General features: G+C 36.1%; 3 protein-coding genes and 1 long non-coding RNA gene across 5 annotated transcripts; 1 reads left to right on the forward strand and 3 right to left on the reverse strand.

The window, feature by feature from the left end:
* Nucleotides 1-1,469: 1,469 nt before the first annotated feature.
* Nucleotides 1,470-12,373, reverse strand: LOC103511325 (vacuolar protein-sorting-associated protein 36). Its single transcript, XM_008476046.2, has 5 exons — nt 12,182-12,373; nt 10,965-11,424; nt 10,307-10,486; nt 9,204-9,233; nt 1,470-2,097 (listed from the first exon to the last, which is right to left on the reverse strand). Exons 2-5 carry the CDS (start codon nt 11,410-11,412, stop codon nt 1,604-1,606), a joined length of 1,152 nt encoding a protein of 383 aa, XP_008474268.2. The 5' UTR covers nt 11,413-11,424; nt 12,182-12,373; the 3' UTR covers nt 1,470-1,603.
* On the reverse strand, nt 2,350-5,576 carry LOC103511326 (calcineurin subunit B type 2). Of its 2 annotated transcripts, none has more exons than XM_008476047.2 (3): nt 5,418-5,576; nt 2,821-3,940; nt 2,350-2,513 (listed from the first exon to the last, which is right to left on the reverse strand). In XM_008476047.2, exons 2-3 carry the CDS (start codon nt 3,050-3,052, stop codon nt 2,389-2,391), a joined length of 357 nt encoding a protein of 118 aa, XP_008474269.1. In that variant the 5' UTR covers nt 3,053-3,940; nt 5,418-5,576; the 3' UTR covers nt 2,350-2,388. The 2 variants fall into 2 exon arrangements, with proteins under 2 accessions (XP_008474269.1, XP_026680922.1); XM_026825121.1 differs by lacking the exon at nt 5,418-5,576 and adding an exon at nt 4,292-4,434.
* On the forward strand, nt 4,636-14,780 carry LOC103511327 (small glutamine-rich tetratricopeptide repeat-containing protein beta). Its single transcript, XM_017444942.2, has 3 exons — nt 4,636-5,203; nt 13,075-13,963; nt 14,335-14,780. Exons 1-2 carry the CDS (start codon nt 4,838-4,840, stop codon nt 13,651-13,653), a joined length of 945 nt encoding a protein of 314 aa, XP_017300431.1. The 5' UTR covers nt 4,636-4,837; the 3' UTR covers nt 13,654-13,963; nt 14,335-14,780.
* On the reverse strand, nt 9,547-10,155 carry LOC113468313. Its single transcript, XR_003392112.1, has 2 exons — nt 10,095-10,155; nt 9,547-9,789 (listed from the first exon to the last, which is right to left on the reverse strand). It is a non-coding gene; the product is annotated as an uncharacterized LOC113468313 (long non-coding RNA).
* Nucleotides 14,781-19,497: the final 4,717 nt, after the last annotated feature.

The following is a 19,497-nucleotide window of genomic DNA, read 5'->3' on the forward strand; positions in this document are numbered from 1 at the left end:
TTTTGACCCGTTCAACTTAAAACCCTCACAGCCTCACACCCTTACCAATTATTTCTTCAATTTTTATTTTTATTGAACAAAAAAACTGATGGTTTTACTGCAAGGAAGTAGGTACCTACTTACACAGCTAAAAAGAAGATAACATAAAAACTGTCCTCCACAGGTGGAAAATAAAATGCCCTGAGACTACAAATACACCCGCCAGCGGGGTTTTCCCATCGAAACGTCTAAGCTTCATCTCACCAATGGGCAAATCTCTATACCGTTGTAGACAGGTCTTATACTTTACATATAAAGAGGTCTTAGATTCCAACTTTGAAGCAATCACATTTTTAAAAGATTCTTACAGCCATATTTATAAATGAAAAAAGTCTGACCTCAAGCTGAACACTAGTCTCAAATCTGACTTGTAGCGTCTGTGATTCCCGAGACGAAAATATGGGCAGACCTAAAGACAATCTCCATAAATATGTACCAAAAAAAGTACAGTTGGAGATAAGAAAATTTCTCATTGATTATGGATTTTAATTTTTTTTGTTTACAAATCAAGTTGAGGGAAATTCCGCTCGACATTTTTAAGCACTGTAATCGCCTAATTTATTTGGCGGGAATATTTAAAAAGTAGAAGATTCGTTCACACGAAGTCGGAGCGAGTCAGCGAGAATAAGTGAAAATGGTTCACTTTTTTTACTTCTCGATATTTTTGCAAAGGAAATTATTCAAGAGTAACCCCTCCTCGAGGAATCCAGGATTATCACACTCATCTTATTCTGCACTTGGAGGTAAGAGAAAAATCAGGAGAAAAATAAATAATAAATGAAGTCGGAGCGAGTCAGCGAGAATAAGTGAAAATGGTTCACTTTTTTTTTTACTTCTCGATATTTTTGCAAAGGAAATTATTCAAGAGTAGCCCCTCCTCGAGGAATCCAGGATTATCACACTCATCTTATTCTGCACTTGGAGGTAAGAGAAAAATCAGGAGAAAAATAAATAATAAACATTACTCTCATCAAGAGTAACTAATATAATCTGGTTTTATTTGGAATAAAAAGGTGGGTAGGTACCTATAGTATAGGTATGTACTATGTAGGTACCTACTGTAAAATGGCATGCTATAGAATTAGAGGCTTCAGCAAAGGATCATAAAAAAAAGCAACCTGCTAGGTCGCGGATTCTATTTTTGCTTTGCAAATTATAACGCAGCGGCGATATCGTAACATCCCAGGTACGATTATTGCTAGTTGGAAACTACTATTTGTGAATTATAATGTGAGGAGTTATGGCTTAAGGTGTGTCCGGCCGCCAATCGACCATTAATCTTTAAAAAAATCAAATTTTTATCAAAATTTGACAATACCCAAGTTGAAATTGCATGACGCATCTTTTTACTTTATATTGCCGCAGGAAAATGGCCTAATGGTCAATGTCCCGACATTTGTAGTACGATTATTGCTAGTTGGAAACTACTATTTGTGAATTATAATGTGAGGAGTTATGGCTTAAGGTGTGTCCGGCCGCCGATCGACAGTCGCGTCGACCGATGTAAATCGATGTCGATCAACGGCCGGTCGCTGTTTGCACACACACCTTTAGGCTTCGCGCCCTAGTTCTCCTCCAGTAGAAATTTGTTCTCATAGAATCTCAATCCTTCAATACTCTGATCCCGACACAACTTTCCATGTGTCTCAGCCAACAGCAGCCGATGTTTAGCGATCACCAACGAAACACTGGCAAGTCTCGAGAATTGCTCCACAGTGACAAAAACATTCTGTGAAACGATCTCATACGTTTTTTCCACAAAGGATGCGTCCTCACAGGATTTCAATTGGAGGACTTTGACCCCGCTCGAGTAGGTTTTCAAATAGATCGGTGAGTCAGGAAGTTTATCCAGGGCAAGGCAGGAGTTCAGGAGGTCCTCTGGGGATAATAGCTCGAGGCCGCGTGCGCGGTTGATACGACAATAAGCGTCGGTAAGGAGCATGGTGCCTCCGGCTGACGTGAGAGGTTCTATGAGGGCCGCGATGAGCTCGTTGCCGAGTGCTTGGTAGTAGTCGTCTTCATTTTTACACGACGTTCGCGTGACAGGGTCTTCAATACCTAAAAAAAAAAAAAAAAAAAATGAAAAGAGAGGGGAAAAAAAGGGAAAAAAAAACAAAAAAAAGCTCGCCTTACAAGCGGGGGACCCGGGTTCGATTCCCAGCGGGGTCAAAACATTTGTATCATGCAAATTATTGATTCCGTGACTGGCTGTTGTTCCTTTTGTTTGTGTGTTTGTTTCACCATACTTAATCCTCGAACGGTTTATCCAATTGTCACTAAATTTACCTATGTTCTACAGTTCTTGTTTTGACCGTGTTCTGATTCGGAACTATGCTAGTAAGTACATAATTAATATTTAGGTACCTGATAAAGTTCTCCATTAGAAATGAAACCATCGTTATCGATATCGTAGATTCGAAATGCGAATTTCAATTTGGACTCCCGATCTCCTTTCACACTGAACTGTGAAACTCCTGAAATCCAAAGAGAAGAATACGTTAATAAAGGTAATTTTCAAAACTCATGGCTAGCCAATGGCGATAGCAAATTCAATGCACCAATGGATCAGCAAAGTTATATGCATACAGGCAATGGGATGCTGCTTGCTTTTCCCAAACAAGCTAAGTTAGTTCAATGTGAAAAGGGTAGCTTGTTGCCAAATGAAGGGTACAACCCCTGTCATGAAAGACCTATTGAACTATACAAATGCTAAACATCCATTAAAAAAAAAAAAAACTAACAACTAGGAGCAAACAAAAAATTGTTATAATTTCTATTTACCTTGAATGAACTCCTTAAAGTCTACCTCGCCATTTCTATCCTCATCAAATATATCAATCACACGTTGTACCAGTGGATTCTGCTGTAGCTCTGGCAACGACATGAACTCATCAATACTCAGTGCTCCACTGTTGTCCAGATCTAACTTCCGAAACCTCTTGCCCAGACGACGGATCTCATCTGCATCAAAGTTGGAACAGAGTTCCATTGGCAGAGAAGTTTCGTTGCCCATGATGATGGTTTAAGGCTTTGGTGAAAAATTACACTAGAAAATTATTGGTAAAAATAAAAGTTGAACTAAAAAATAAATTATGAAAATTTAACCTAGAAAATTAAATCCAAGCTGGGGAGATTACAGGTGCTGTTATGAATTTATCTTAGGCAGAGATTAAAATAAACTCTAGTGATAATGATATAGGTAAAATGCAACTATGGTGAATTTTTAGAATTTTTAATGCAAGACTAAAGGACTTGTGCAGACAAAAAAGTTACGTATTTTTTTTTTAGTTTCACTGAAACACAATTTTAGCCTTACAAACACAATAAATATTTTTCCCCAATTAGAATATAATGTTCAATGGTCAGGGGAAATTTAGACAAGAAAACACTGTGTATATTCTGAAAGACAGTCCATTTGAACCTAAATGTACAGATTTCAATTTGAGGAGAATCACTAGAAATGGGTTAGATTTTATACAATGAACACTGAAGTTTTTGAGATCGACTATTGAATATGCAAGCAAGTTTCTATTGGATTTTTTTAGTAACAAAAACTTATTTGGGTAGATGTGTTTGTACTTTCCTGCAAGACGTTTTATGATTTTGAGTTCATGTAGGTTTTTATACAATAAATAAGGGTAGACTTTTTTTTATTACTATGAAGATTTTGGTACAGTATTATCTAATTTTGTTTAGAGGTGGGGACATATCCAATTCTCTCGTTGAAAATGTCTTGCTTGCTACGTCCAGATGGGGGGATAAGAAACTCAGAAGCACCAACTTGTTGAAGGACAGACTTTCTTTCACGTGCTAATTCAAATTCTCTACGAACTTTGTTGTAGTCGGACATATCATCAAGCTTGAGTTCAATGCGAGTGGGACTACGACGAATCATGGTCACCTGAAACCAGATGAAGTGTTCATTTGAGTGAAGTGAACTAAGTACAAATAAATTCCTATTTTTTACTAATCTTTTTACACTAATAATGTCAGCAATTGTCTCTAGGTACCTACTCCTTTGTCCTTATGAGATTAAGTGGACCCAAAACTTCAAGCACAAAGCTGAAAAACTTGACCCTCCATTTTGTCAGAATGAGATTAAGTGGACCCAAAACTTCAAGCACAAAGCTGAAAAACTTGACCCTCCATTTTGTCAGGCACACAAATATGTGTATGAGCAGGTAAGCTTTGGCATTTTAAACTTGTGCACTGTCTACCCAGTATTTAATTGAATGAACTCTTAGATTCTTACCCATTATTGCTTGGTATATTTAGAGCAGCTCTTGGATAAAATGTTCAATGGATACTTTACACTGACACTAAGCAAATCTCAACAACATTAGTCAGTAGATATGATCACAAATCAAGAAGTGCCTAGATACTTGTTTTAATAGGGCACGCCAAGGAGCGAGGAGTCTTTTTCTTTTCTCTTTTCTGTCTTTTTTCCTTTTTCACTTTTTTTTTCTTTTCTTTTCAAAAATCAAAATTCAAATTATCGCGCTTCAAGTTTTGAGCTGCCCTTGAAATGCCAAGGGACGACAGTGCTGCTTTTCGGGATTTGGTGGCAAATTTTAAAACTAAACAAATCAACAAATGAGGAAGTTACAAATAAATTTTTGTCATTTTTGGGAGGTTTTGTGACTTTTGTGATAAACTGATAACTGATAACTTTTTGTAATTTATAATATTTGTAAGTACATATTTGACTGCTGAAGAAAGTAAGCTATTCCCAATTTCCCACACATTAAAGATATTTTAAAGTTTGCTTTATTTAAACAGAAGTGACGTTGGTTTCAAAATGAGTATCAAACCAGAAGACATCATCACTAGTGTAATTACTTTTTTACGTAAAGAACTGCTGAGGGATACACTGAATGCAGAATCCAAAGAAGGTATTGAAGTTGCCGTAGAGTGTTTGTGCAAAGCCTATGATATACCAGACAACGTTGATCCAGCCAGCAATGTTGATATTGAATCTCTGTTCCAATTGTATTACAAAGATGAAGTATTGCAATGGTATAGTAACATCAACTTCTCCCCAACGGAAGAGGTTAAAATAGAAGCAGAAAAGTATAAAAATCTCGGCAACACGGCTATGCAACAGGATAAACCAGAACAGGCAGTGATTGAATACAGCAAAGCTATTGATTGTGACAATAGTAACCCTGTGTTTAGGTACCTACTTATGAACTCAGTAACTCACACAATGCATAAGTGAAAGATTCTGATATCATTAGGAATTAAACAAGATAGAGCACACAACAATCAACAGTATCACTAAATTTGTGCTGTGTGGTCTATTTTTACACTCCAATAAGTATTAATAGGTCACCTTACATGGTGAGAGTCCCGACAATGTAGGTGCTCTGGATACTTACATGTAATTTACAAATCCAAATTGGCAATTTTTTTAGGATCAACTAGATGACTTGAAAAACTTGGGGTTATCAAAAGAATCAAGAAAACCAAGGAGAAATCACTGAATTTTTCCAATTTTCACCAAAAAAAGTACAGTTGGACTGTTGGAGATAAGAAAATTTCATTGATTATGGATTTTAATTTTTTTTTTGTTTACAAATCAAGTTGAGGGAAATTCCGCTCGACATTTTTAAGCACTGTAATCGCCTAATTTATTTGGCGGGAATATTGTACAGTTGGAGATAAGAAAATTTCATTGATTATGGATTTTAATTTTTTTTTGTTTACAAATCAAGTTGAGGGAAATTCCGCTCGACATTTTTAAGCACTGTAATCGCCTAATTTATTTGGCGGGAATATTCGGAATGGTGACCAAATCGGACGTTACTTAACACAAGTGATCGGGCGAGAAAATGGACAAACATGCGAATTTTTCGGAGATGTATCCCTTTTAAAAATAACTTGTTAATAAAATGACGAATTTTCAAAGCCCAATTTATTAATCGTGTTTACTTTAATTTTTTCTTCAACCCGTGTTAATGAACCATCTTCGACAACAGCTGTCGAGGGAAAGGGTTCTTTATTCCCAATTTAGAGTCAATTTGGGCTGCAAGACGTTTTATGATTTTGAGTTCATGTAGGTTTTTATACAATAAATAAGGGTAGACTTTTTTTATTACTATGAAGATTTGGGTACAGTATTATCTAGTTTTGTTTAGAGGTGGGGACATATCCAATTCTCTCGTTGAAAATGTCTTGCTTGCTACGTCCAGATGGGGGGATAAGAAACTCAGAAGACCACGTGTAGCCTGCCCAATTAACTTGGAAGGTCCCGGGCCGGCCTTGAGATTCCCGGCCCGCGGGTTCGATTCCCGACCGCGACGAACTTTATTGTATACCATCAATTTAATAATACGTAACAAACCAAATTATGACTGGTTTTAAAGAAAAATTAAATCGCTTACTTAGCGTGTACGTGACAAAAAAATTAACTTTTTTATTTTCTTCAAAATATAAATTTTAAAGTTTCCATAAAATGTAAAATTTAAGTTTTAATTTCACAGAACGAAGCAAATTTTACAATCATCAGAGGAAAAGAAAATTTTATCATTTGAGAAGAAATTACTTCCAGAATAAAAAAAGGACGAAATTTGAAGAGTCCGGAAAAGATGGACAACTGGGGCTTTTCAGTGAAAAAAAAAGACAAGGTAGGTAATAAGGTAATATGTTCAAAATTGACCTAAGATGGAAATGGCTGCAGTGAATATCTGGGTTCCACCCATTTTGACCGTGAGAGGCGTGAAAAGCTGTCAAAAGATAAGGATATTTTGGACAAAAGGGTGAACATAAAATATATTTCAAAATTACAAATATTAGACTTTCCATGAAAATTTTCATAAGAAGTCTTGTGATTAGCTAAGGAGAAGATCAAAGATTCGTTTTAATATTTTCACAAATAAATAGGTAGATTAATAAAATAATTAAAGTAACCGTAAATTGACGGGTCACTGCAGCATAGCATGAAATATGGCACATAGGTAAGTGCTTGTATACAATTATGTATATTTTTATTTTAAATAAAAATAAAAGAGAATTTTATTTATGAGGATAAAATATGACAAGATCAAAAAAATAAAGAGTGAACAAGAACAAGAGAGACGGAGAGAAAATTTTATTACTAAGCAGTGTTCAGTTCAAACTGAGATTACTGAATCTTTGTAAAAGATTATTTCGTCGAATTTAGTATTTAAAAATAAATAAATCGAACCCGGGTCTCCAGCGTGCAAGGCGAGTGCAGTGACCACTACACCAGGGGAGTTGATTAATCTTTAAAAAAATCAAATTTTTATCAAAATTTGACAATACCCAAGTTGAAATTGCCATGACGCATTTTTTACTTTATATTGCCGCAGGAAAATGGCCTAATGGTCAATGTCCCGACATTTGTAAACAACAACTTTGTATTGCCTACATTAAGTGTTGGGGTGTTGGGAACCTATACTATCCAATGAGAAAGTGTTGGTTTTATACTGCAGTCCAAACATGGCCTAGAACAGTTTTGTTATTTAGGGGTTGAAAATGGCTATAAAATACTTATGACGGCTAAAAAACGGACAAGACCTTGTCTAGACTGCCAGAATAACGTTTTAGTCATTTCTAGGTATGAAAATTTGATCAGAGGACAAAAATTTCCTTTAATTGGTAACTCGTTAGCGAATTGTTTTTCATCAGCCTTTGATCAATGTTTTCCTCTAGAATAATATTAATATAATATCTCTAGTAGCGCGGTCAAACTTTCTTGACTTGGCGGGGCGGAGCGCTACCGCGCTCCTTAATAATGGTTCTTTTTTATACTGCTCGCATGGGACTGAAAAGTTCCTTTTACTCCAGCAGTAGGCTACTACTATTATTGTGGTAAATTCTCAAATTATTTCGAGGATAAAATTCATCTCCATAAATATGGCTATGATCTGAAGCATAAAAAAATCTACAGATGTTCAACTCATTTAATAACAAAAAATAAAATATAAAGAGCTATGAATTTACTTGGTACCTTACTAATAAAATAATAAATATGGCTATGATCTGAAGCATAAAAAAAAATCTACAGATGTTCAACTCATTTAATAACAAAAAATAAAATATAAAGAGCTATGAATTTACTTGGTACCTTACTAATAAAATAAACTTAATTGATTGATTAAATGTGAATTATGTATATTTTTATTTTAAATAAAAATAAAAGAGAATTTTATTTATGAGGATAAAATATGACAAGATCAAAAAAATAAAGAGTGAACAAGAACAAGAGAGACGGAGAGAAAATTTTATTACTAAGCAGTGTTCAGTTCAAACTGAGATTACTGAATCTTTGTAAAAGATTATTTCGTCGAATTTAGTATTTAAAAATAAATAAATCGAACCCGGGTCTCCAGCGTGCAAGGCGAGTGCAGTGACCACTACACCAGGGGAGTTGATTAATCTTTAAAAAAATCAAATTTTTATCAAAATTTGAGAATACCCAAGTTGAAATTGCATGACGCATCTTTTTACTTTATATTGCCGCAGGAAAATGGCCTAATGGTCAATGTCCCGACATTTGTAAACAACAACTTTATATTGCCTATATTAAGTGTTGGGGTGTTGGGAACCTATACTATCCAATGAGAAAGTGTTGGTTTTATACTGCAGTCCAAACATGGTCTAGAACAGTTTTGTTTTTTAGGAGTTGAAAATGGCTATAAAATACTTATGACGGTCAAAAAACGGACAAGACCTTGTTTAGACTGCCAGAATAACGTTTTAGTCATTTCTAGGTATGAAAATTTGATCAGAGGACAAAAATTTCCTTTAATTGGTAACTCGTTAGCGTATGTATTATGTAGGTACCTACCTACTGTAAAATGGCATGCTATAGAATTAGAGGCTTCAGCAAAGGATAATAAGAAAAAGCAACCTGCTAGGTCGCGGATTCTATTTTTGCTTTGCAAATTATAACGCAGCGGCGATATCGTAACATCCGAGGTACGATTATATGGTTCTTTTTTATACTGCTCGCATAGGACTGAAAAGTTCCTTTTACTCCAGCAGTAGGCTACTACTATTATTGTGGTAAATTCTCAAATTATTTCGAGGATAAAATTCATCTCGGCTGGGATTGAACCCACGCCCACCTGTTTACCAGGCGAGCGTCTTGACCACTACACCACCGAGGCAGGAGTTGAATGGAAGAAAACGTTACATGCTTAAGACTAGTAAATAAACAGTAATCTCAACTTGGAAAAAATTGAACAGCAAAAAATACAATGAGAATGAAAGAAGAAAGGAGAAAAAAAAACCATAAAGAAAAAATATAACCAAATGTTGACTTTTATAAGCAGACCCAAAACAGTCCCAAGGTAGATTTGTGAACCCAACCTTCCCTTGGGTATTCACATGTCAAGGCGGGTGTTCACACATCCACGACCATTTTCTCAGTAATCTCAACTTGGAAAAAATTGAACAGCAAAAAATACAATGAGAATGAAAGAAGAAAGAAGAAAAAAATCATAAAGAAAAAATATAACCAAATGTTGACTTTTATAAGCAGACCCAGAACAGTCCCAAGGTAGATTTGTGAACCCAACCTTCCCTTGGGTATTCACATGTCAAGGCGGGTGTTCACACATCCACGACCATTTTCTTGTGAATATCCGTGTTCCCGACAATGCTACAGAACTCCTGGAAGTTGATCTTCCCATCGCGATCCTTGTCTGCGAATAGAATGGTTTTGTCTACAATCTGTTGGAGCTGGGTGTCCTTTAGATTGTTCCCGACCATCATTTTCAGCACCTGAGGAAGAGGGAATAATAATATTATTCTCGTAAGTCAGCGCTCCCATGGCGTAATGGTCACTGCGCTCGCCTTACAAGCGGGGGACCCGGGTTCGATTCCAAGCGGGGTCAAAACATTTGTATCATGCAAATTATTGATTCCGTGACTGGCTGTTGTTCCTTTTGTTTGTCTGTTTGTTTCACCATAATCCTTGAACGGTTTATCCAATTTTCACTAAATAATTTACCTACATTCTACAGTTCTTGTTTTGACCGTGTTCTGATTCGGAACTACTAGTAAGTACATAATTAATATTTAGGTACCTGATAAAGTTCTCCATTAGAAATGAAACCATCGTTATCGATATCGTAGATTCGAAATGTGTTTGTCTAATAATTTGTTGTTTTTTTTTACATTCCAGGTATTGTAGGAATAGAAAGGAACATAGTAGAAAAACCCGCCGTATGTATGAAAATTCGTTTCAAGTTAATCTTAAGCTAAACTTGGCTAAGCAAAATTTCAGCTCAAGTTTAACTTGAGTCATCTTCAGTAATTTCTCCTTGTCTATTGATGATTTTGTTGGAAATGTTTTTGCTGATTTCAACCATTTCTTTAGCCATGCTCATTAGTTGGTTCAGGTCCTTGAAAGCATTGTTTATATTGGAACTGGTCTCCTTCTGTTTTTCTACTATGTTCCTTTCTATTCCTACAATACCTGGAATGTAAAAAAAAACAACAAATTATTAGACAAACACTAACCCCCGTATGTATGAAAACTTATAAGCTTAACTTAAGATGAAAAATCTTGCTTAAGTTAAACTTTAGTTCAAAATGGTATGTAGTTGAAAGATAAAGATCAATAGCACAATAAGGGAATTTCAGCTAGATAAAGATGGTATTGTCAATATAAATAGTTAATATACCTAGCTACCAAGATAAAAACTCTAAAATCCACACAAATAATATGTACACTATTTATCTCAATCACATATGTACTTAGCTGCTATGATAATGAAGGGGTGGTCAAAAGGAGGGTGATAAAAAAGGAAATGAGGATATCAAAAAGAGCTTCTGTTTCAATTTCAAGCTTAATGATGGCTTTATTTTACCTGTGCGAGTCTTGATCTCTCTCAGCTTTGTCTGTTGAGCAGATTTGTTCTGGACAGTCCATATTTTTGCATCCACAGTTTTACCTGTGCGAGTCTTGATCTCTCTCAGCTTTGTCTGTTGAGCAGATTTGTTCTGGACAGTCCATATTTTTGCATCCACAGTGCTCTTTAAAGCATCCAAGAATTCATTCTGAATACCTTCTCTAAATGACAATTTGACATAGTCATAAGCACTAGTTGCACTTGGTCCCAGATTTTTTCCTGGCACAGCTTTACTCAAGTACAAAATTATTTTTCTTCCAGCAGTTAAATTGAACATGGACTTTGCTTCTTCTACTGCATTCTGAATGTAGGATAAAGCCAGACACAATGTGATGTCTTTTTGCCAAAATAACCGGTGACTTGTTAGGATTAGTTCTCCTCGTTGAAATTGAGATTTGTTTTCACCATCATAAAGACGTACATTTGAGTGCTTCAATACTGGTGACTCATCAGGTGATAGTTCAAAAGAACAATATTCAAACCTATCCATTCTTACACAAATCTGAAAAGGAGAAAATAAAATTGTATCAATAAAAGATTGTGGCAACAGATGAAGGTTTTGGAAATAGTATCTTGTCTTATTACTTGGGCAGCAGCTGGGGAGTTGTTGCTGTTGTTATTGTAGCAACTTCAGCTAGTTAGTCTGGTTAGGGTTAGATATTCTTCTCCGTTTATAGTCCCACAGCTGAACACTAATCTACTCTCTGTTTAACGTCCCCTAGGAGCAGCAGCTGGGCAGTTGTTGATGTTGTTATTAGGTCTGTTTTTCATTCCAACGTGGGTGCGATGCGAACCCGACGCGTGTTTTTCATTCCACTTCCCCTACTTTAGCGTCAATGCTGCATCTAAAATCCCTGATGCGAGTCTCGAGTAGCTTCAGGTTCCGCCATATTGTAATTGTATTGAGGGAAATGAAAAAAAATGTTCTAGATGTCGTCATGTTTGTTGAATTTCCACTTTTTACCCCCACTCCTGACGCAGAGTAAACGCCGTATCGATGTGGCGTAGGAATGAAAAACAGACCTATTGTAGCAACTTCAGCTACATAGTTAGTCTGGTTAGGGTTAGATATTCTTCTCCGTTTATAGTCCCACAGCTGAACACTAATCTACTCTCTGTTTAACGTCCCCTAGGCAGACAAGGTGTAGTTATTAGATAGAGGTACCTAGGTACTAAAGAGGAGCCCCAGATACCTATTGTTTTTGGGTTCATTATTAAGACAAGAAGACAACAGTCATGCATAGAACTAATCACCTTACCTGCCAATTGAATGTGTATCCTGATCCTAAGGTTCTAGACTACTGCAAATATCATTATTTAATATTTAAGGCAGCAATGGTATATTTTTTCATCTAATCTAATCTAATCATCTCATCTTATTTTCACTTCCAAGGAGCGAGGAGTCTTTTTCTTTTCTCTTTTCTGTCTTTTTTCCTTTTTCACTTTTTTTTTCTTTTCTTTTCAAAAATCAAAATTCAAATTATCGCGCTTCAAGTTTTGAGCTGCCCTTGAAATGCCAAGGGACGACAGTGCTGCTTTTCGGGATTTGGTGGCAAATTTTAAAACTAAACAAATCAACAAATGAGGAAGTTACAAATAAATTTTTGTCATTTTTGGGAGGTTTTGTGACTTTTGTGATAAACTGATAACTGATAACTTTTTGTAATTTATAATATTTGTAAGTACATATTTGACTGCTGAAGAAAGTAAGCTATTCCCAATTTCCCACACATTAAAGATATTTTAAAGTTTGCTTTATTTAAACAGAAGTGACTTTGGTTTCAAAATGAGTATCAAACCAGAAGACATCATCACTAGTGTAATTACTTTTTTACGTAAAGAACTGCTGAGGGATACACTGAATGCAGAATCCAAAGAAGGTATTGAAGTTGCCGTAGAGTGTTTGTGCAAAGCCTATGATATACCAGACAACATTGATCCAGCCAGCAATGTTGATATTGAATCTCTGTTCCAATTGTATTACAAAGATGAAGTATTGCAATGGTATAGTAACATCAACTTCTCCCCAACGGAAGAAGTTAAAATAGAAGCAGAAAAGTATAAAAATCTTGGCAACACGGCTATGCAACAGGATAAACCAGAACAGGCAGTAATTGAATACAGCAAAGCTATTGATTGTGACAATAGTAACCCTGTGTACTATTGTAACAGGGCTGCTAGTAATAATAAACTAAAGAACTACAAGTTAGCTTTGAGAGACTGTCAAATAGCTATCAAAATAGATCCTCACTATGCAAAAGCATATGGCAGAATGGGGCTGGCCTATACTCAAATGAATGACTACAAAGCTGCATTAGAAGCTTACACAAAGGCAGCTGAGCTAGATCCCAATGATCCTCTGTATGCTAACAATATGCAAGCTGCTATGAGTAATCTCAACAATAGTAGCAGTGCAAGTGGTAGTGGAGGAGTCTTCCCAGGCCTGTCAGAAATGTCTACCAAGGTTCTGTCTGACCCATCTATTCAACAAGTGTTTGGTGAACTCTTTGCCAACCCTGGTCAGCAAGCCACTGCAACAGACGGTAGTAACACAGGAATTCAAGCTTTGTTGAATGCATCACAGCAAATAGCTGCCCAGCTAGAGCAGAGGAATCCTGAGCTTGTGGAGCAGATATTTCAACAGTTTGGACCAGCACTCAACAATTTTAAATCTAATGTGCCAAGAAACCCACCTGGTAATGGTGATGGATCTTCAGGTTCTAGCCAGTAACTTCTTGACTAGCTAGTTTTATATCACATAAATTTTTTGTCCTGTTTCAATTTTTACAATTTTATTTTCCTTTTAACAATAATATATTTTTATACTGTATAAATTTGTCCTCAGCATTTACATCTGTCTAATGAACCTTTTAATTATGTATCTTATCAAAGTTTGAAAAATGTAACCAACAATTAGCTCAATAATGAGTACCTCTCTGAAACTTTATAAACTGATTGGAGTGTTCATTGTACCTGGCACAAGTATCCATTGAAATAAAAGCCTCTATTCTATTCTAAGTAACTACTTGTGGGTTTTGTAGGTAGTGTTTCACAATTGAGGATTCTCATGTAAAAGATAATGACTCCCCGATAATTTAATCATAGAGATTAGAAAAAATTAACCGTACTACATATAAATAAATAATAGTGCTTATTTATATTGCTCGTTTTTTCCCTCCATTGGTTATGAAAACTTTGGTATGTGTCAATTTATAGGACAAGTTTGTCTTGAAGTCAAGGTAAAGGCATACACTGACTGTGTCACTGCTTTTACCAGTAGAAATCCGAACTGTTGGGCAGAGCTTTTATTTCTGTATTTTAGTTTGCTAACCAAAACCAATTAGCATTGTTTTTCTGCAAGCTGAATTCTGTATCCTATTCTATTCTAAGTAACTACTTGTGGGTTTTGTAGGTAGTGTTTCACAATTACAGTACTCAATTGTTTACCTATACATATAAAACATTTTGTAAAATAAAGGCAATGAAACATGATAGATGAATTAATCAGAACATGAGGTTAGGATTAAAAAAAAAGGTAGTAGTTATTTTGAAGACAAAAGAGATATAGTCTGCACATTTTTGTTTTTTCCCTCCATTGGTTATGAAACCTTTGGTATGTGTCAATGTATAGGACAAGTTTGTCTTGAAGTCAGGGTAAAGGCTGTGTCTGTGTCTGTGTCTGACTGTGTCACTGCTTTTACCAGTAGAACTTCTGGAACTGTTGGGCAGAGCTTTTATTTCTGTATTTTAGTTTGCTAACCAAAACCAATTAGCATTGTTTTTCTGCAAGCTGAATTCTGTATCTTGTCTTTGTTTTAGGTCTGAGATTTAAAATTCTGTGTGGTAATACCACCAAAACATTTAACTGCTTTATTTCTGTATTTTGAAATTTAAATGCTCAGTATTCATCAGTTTTTGATGAAGTTATCTGTAGTGATCATCTCTACCTTGTCTTTGTTTTAGGTCTGAGATTGAAAATTCTGTGTGGTAATAAGACCAAAACATTTAACTGCTTTATTTCTGTATTTTGAAATTTAAATGCTCAGTATTCATCAGTTTTTGATGAAGTTATCTGTAGTGATCATATCAGATCCTAGTAAGTCACTAGAAAAAACTAATATTATATAAGAAATTTTACCGAAGATAAATTAATTCTATTTATCTATTATTTTGATATCAATATAAGTAAGTTTATGTCGTTTAAACTAAATGTACCTAGTCACTTGATTTTTTCCTCTCCATATGCTGAAGAAGTTTAATATCCATCTATGTATTTTACGTTTGATAATTAACTGCAATAACTTTTAGCTCTTATCGTCCGAAATCGAAGAGGGGAGGACAGGAAGTCAGCTGTTCCGAGAACGAACTTTTTTTTATGGTCAAGTTCACCCGGGTAGGAATCGAACCCGCGACCTAGCGCTTACAAAACAGGCGCGCTATTATCCCAGCTAACTAAGATGTAGGCTGTCCGAAAGGGCTCTAAAGTCTAAAAGCTTCGTGAAATTTTCAACAAAAGACATACGGTCACCCTAGTTAGCTTCCTTGCTAGCGCGTCTGCCTTGTAAGCGCTAGGCCGCGGGTTCGATTCCCGCTCGGGGCGGATTTTATCCAGAAGGGATAAGGTTCGTTCTCGGAACGGCTTTCTCCTATTATGTCTTCCTTCTCTCTTCGTTTTCGGGACTACAAGAGCTTATCAGTTCTCTGTCAAACCTCTAAAAAAAACACGAGTCCTGGTTCATACGTCTCCCTAAAGTCCGCACCTCCTGTACAGTGCTGCCCCTTGGCGCCTGGTTTAGGAAACTAATCCTGTGCTAAATAAATCAGATGTTTTGGCTCGGGGTACAGCTGAGGTCCCCCACCCAGGGTACCAGGGGGGGTTGGCAGGCTCTTCATCTAATGGGAACAGACTTGCCATGCCCGCTGGGTGGGTGCTCCAGATTACCACCCCTCTGATATTATTGATCTCACATTGTGTACCCTTTGTGTCTCTTGACTTGACACGCGGGGGGAACCTTAGGATGGGGCTGTTGGGGGGCAAGATGGGTGGCGAAGTGGGGTGGTCATGAAATCAGATGTTTTTGTGTAGAAGCTCGCGCATACACAACTTGAAAAGTTTAGTTTTGTACAGGGTGGGCAAATTCGATGTTAGGGGAATTCTCTTTTCATCGTTGGATATTTTACCTTTCTATAGGATCGACTTTGTACCCATGCAATCAGTATATATTTAGGACAGGAGAAAAAGCACTATAATTTCTAGTGATAGGTAGAAGATACCTCTATCAGTTTTCTATTATTCCTACCGGTGGGGATTCTCTTTTCTTCGTTGGATATTTTACCTTTCTATAGGATCGACTTTGTACCCATGCAATCGGTATATTTAGGACAGGAGAAAAAGCACTATAATTTCTAGTGATAGGTAGAAGATACCTCTATCAGTTTTCTATTATTCCTACCGGTGGGCCTTGATTAAGTTCTAGGTAATTCTGGCATAAGACCCCTAACACCGCTGTCAGTAGATAGTAGATAGTAGGTACCTACTTGCTATACCTATCACAATAATTTATTTTATTGATATCCCTATTAGATTCATTTGAATATGAAAATCCGTAGCATTAGCTGTTCGTCCTATAAAAGGTTCATGCTAGTGTTTGGTGCACACTTTATACTAGGAACCTCTGGAGAGGGTGTTGTCTGCATGCAGGAGAGGTGAGGGCTGCCATGTACATGTATTTTATGTGTACATAGAGATAAGTACATAGAAAACTTCTCGAATACACAACATAGAGGAAAGTACATGGGGAAAATTCGCACACGCGCAGTTCCCCGAAAACTGTTTTTCCCTTTTTCGAACAATAAAACGAAGAAAACATAGGAAAAGCTCTCCCTCCACATTACCCTGTGTCAGTCCCTCTCGCTGTATGATGTGGCAAAATTTCCCTCCCTCGCTCTCTCCTTTATTTTTCTCTCCTTTCTTTCTTCCTCTTTTATGTTATATGCGCTTTACTCGATTTTTTTTTCCTGTGAAAAAATAAATAAAGAAAAATCTTGGGAAAATTGTATGGAAAAATAAAGAACCCAAAAATATCTTTTTTTCCCTTCTTGTGTTCGATTTTTTAAAATAAATAAATATGTAAATGATCTGTGTATAATTAAAAGTGATTGGTCTGTATGTTGTAGATAATTTAAATATCAAATTTTAATCATTAATTCTTAGGGGTTCCATTTTTTCTCTCACCAAAAATCAAAGTGAAATTTTTTTTTTAGTGATAAAAGTGATCTGAAATTGGAGAAATTTTCTTGTGTTACCCACACCATTTTGTCGTGTCTGTGTTACCGATAATCGGAAAAAGTTCTAGCCCTTTTCCAAATTGTGGTAAAGTATAAAAATAAGTTTACCACTTTCATGTTATTTTAAATGAGATAAAATGCTGTGTAATGATTTTTTCTTCAGTATGTACCTATACTAGAGGCAGCTATACCGTTATACGTCATATTTCCCTTATGTGTGTATTAGGTACAGAATTATTTTGTGTTATTTTTTTATTGCACAAAATTACACTAAATAACAAAATAGGTACCTACCTGTACCTAGTTACACCGAGATGTATGAAAATAATGATTTTAGGTGCTCAATTTTTTTCCGGCCTCAGGACCAATGAAAATTTAGCACATATGCATTTTCCCTAGATTTATTGCACAAAATTACACTAAATAACAAAATAGGTACCTCTTAAGTACCTAGTTACACCGAGATGTATGAAAATAATGATTTTAGGTGCTCAATTTTTTTCCGGCCTCAGGACCAATGAAAATTTAGCACATTTCAGTTGAAAAGTTAATTAGGCCATAAAAAAGGATTGAACTGTCCCAGTTTTATCTATTAATACAACCTATTAAATCATAAAAGTAGGCCCCTCTTGAAAGTTTCATTTTAGGCCTGGCCTATTAAGTCGTTCTGTGAAAATTAGCTATACTGATTTATTTATTAAAAAAAGGTCCTCGTTCATAATATTATGTCTTAGTGGATGTGTCAAAATGCCCTCACGTTTCTGTCGGTTTTAGGTGGATCCAAAATCTCTTTACTCCAGGGCCTAGGCCATTGAAGTTTCAATAATAGACAGACCATGGTTTTAATTATGACGATAATTTTTAGTATTTTGACACTTTGTTTGAAACTTTTGAAAGTCAACAAAAGTTTAACTTAATGATCTACTAATTAAAGAACTGTTTATACCTTACCTACCTACAGTGTGACCCAGAAGAAGTGGACCACACGAAAACTTTAATAATCTCTTTGTATCAAGGACTTTGACATCTCCACTAATTCTCTTGACATCGCCACTAATTTGATAAAACACGGCATGCAGGAGGTTTGACATCTCCACTAATATCAAGACATGTGTTGGAAATTAGTAGATATCACCGCACTATACATGGGGAGAATTGACATCTCCACCAATTCTCTTAGGATTCATAAAACACGACATTTTATCATGCCGGAGTTTTCACATCTCCGCACTAATATCAGAAGATGTGTTAGGACTGTTAGAATCACCGCACTATACATGGGGAGTTTTGACATCTCCACTAATATCAGAAGATGTTACCTACCTACAGTGTGACCCAGAAGAAGTGGACCACACGAAAACTTTAATAATCTCTTTGTATCAAGGACTTTGACATCTCCACTAATTCTCTTGACATCGCCACTAATTTGATAAAACACGGCATGCAGGAGGTTTGACATCTCCACTAATATCAAGACATGTGTTGGAAATTAGTAGATATCACCGCACTATACATGGGGAGAATTGACATCTCCACCAATTCTCTTAGGATTCATAAAACACGACATTTTATCATGCCGGAGTTTTCACATCTCCGCACTAATATCAGAAGATGTGTTAGGACTGTTAGAATCACCGCACTATACATGGGGAGAATTGACATCTCCACCAATTCTCTTAGGATTCATAAAACACGACATTTTATCATGCCGGAGTTTTCACATCTCCGCACTAATATCAGAAGATGTGTTAGGACTGTTAGAATCACCGCACTATACATGGGGAGAATTGACATCTCCACCAATTCTCTTAGGTTTCATTAAACACGACATTTTATCATGCGGGAGTTTTGACATCTCCACTAATATCAGAAGATGTGTAAAGATGTTAGAATCACTGCACTATACATGGGGATTGGGGAGGTTTGGCATCTCCACTAATATCATCAGATGTGTTAAAATATTACCTTAAAGTAAATTTCAACATCTCCACTGATATCTGCAGATATTAAGTTAAAATCACCTCAGGGTTAATGGGAGTTTTGTCATCACCACTAAACCACTAATATCAACGTAAGCGTTAATATGGCCCCACGATACATGGGAGTTTTTACATCTCCACTAATGAAGTTATACTTTTCGTCCTGAACCGATCTTACTTATACAGATTTAATTAAAGACGCGTAGACCTTTGTTACCTCTATAATAAAAGACCAAACTAAATTTGACTCACGTATACAAATTCTAACCCACTTCTAGATGAGCTAGGAAGATGCGGTTTTCACCATT

The sequence above is a fragment of the Diaphorina citri genome, unplaced genomic scaffold (genome assembly GCF_000475195.1).
Source record: "Diaphorina citri unplaced genomic scaffold, Diaci psyllid genome assembly version 1.1 scaffold701, whole genome shotgun sequence".
In the NCBI taxonomy this organism is placed as follows: Eukaryota; Metazoa; Arthropoda; class Insecta; order Hemiptera; family Psyllidae; genus Diaphorina; species Diaphorina citri.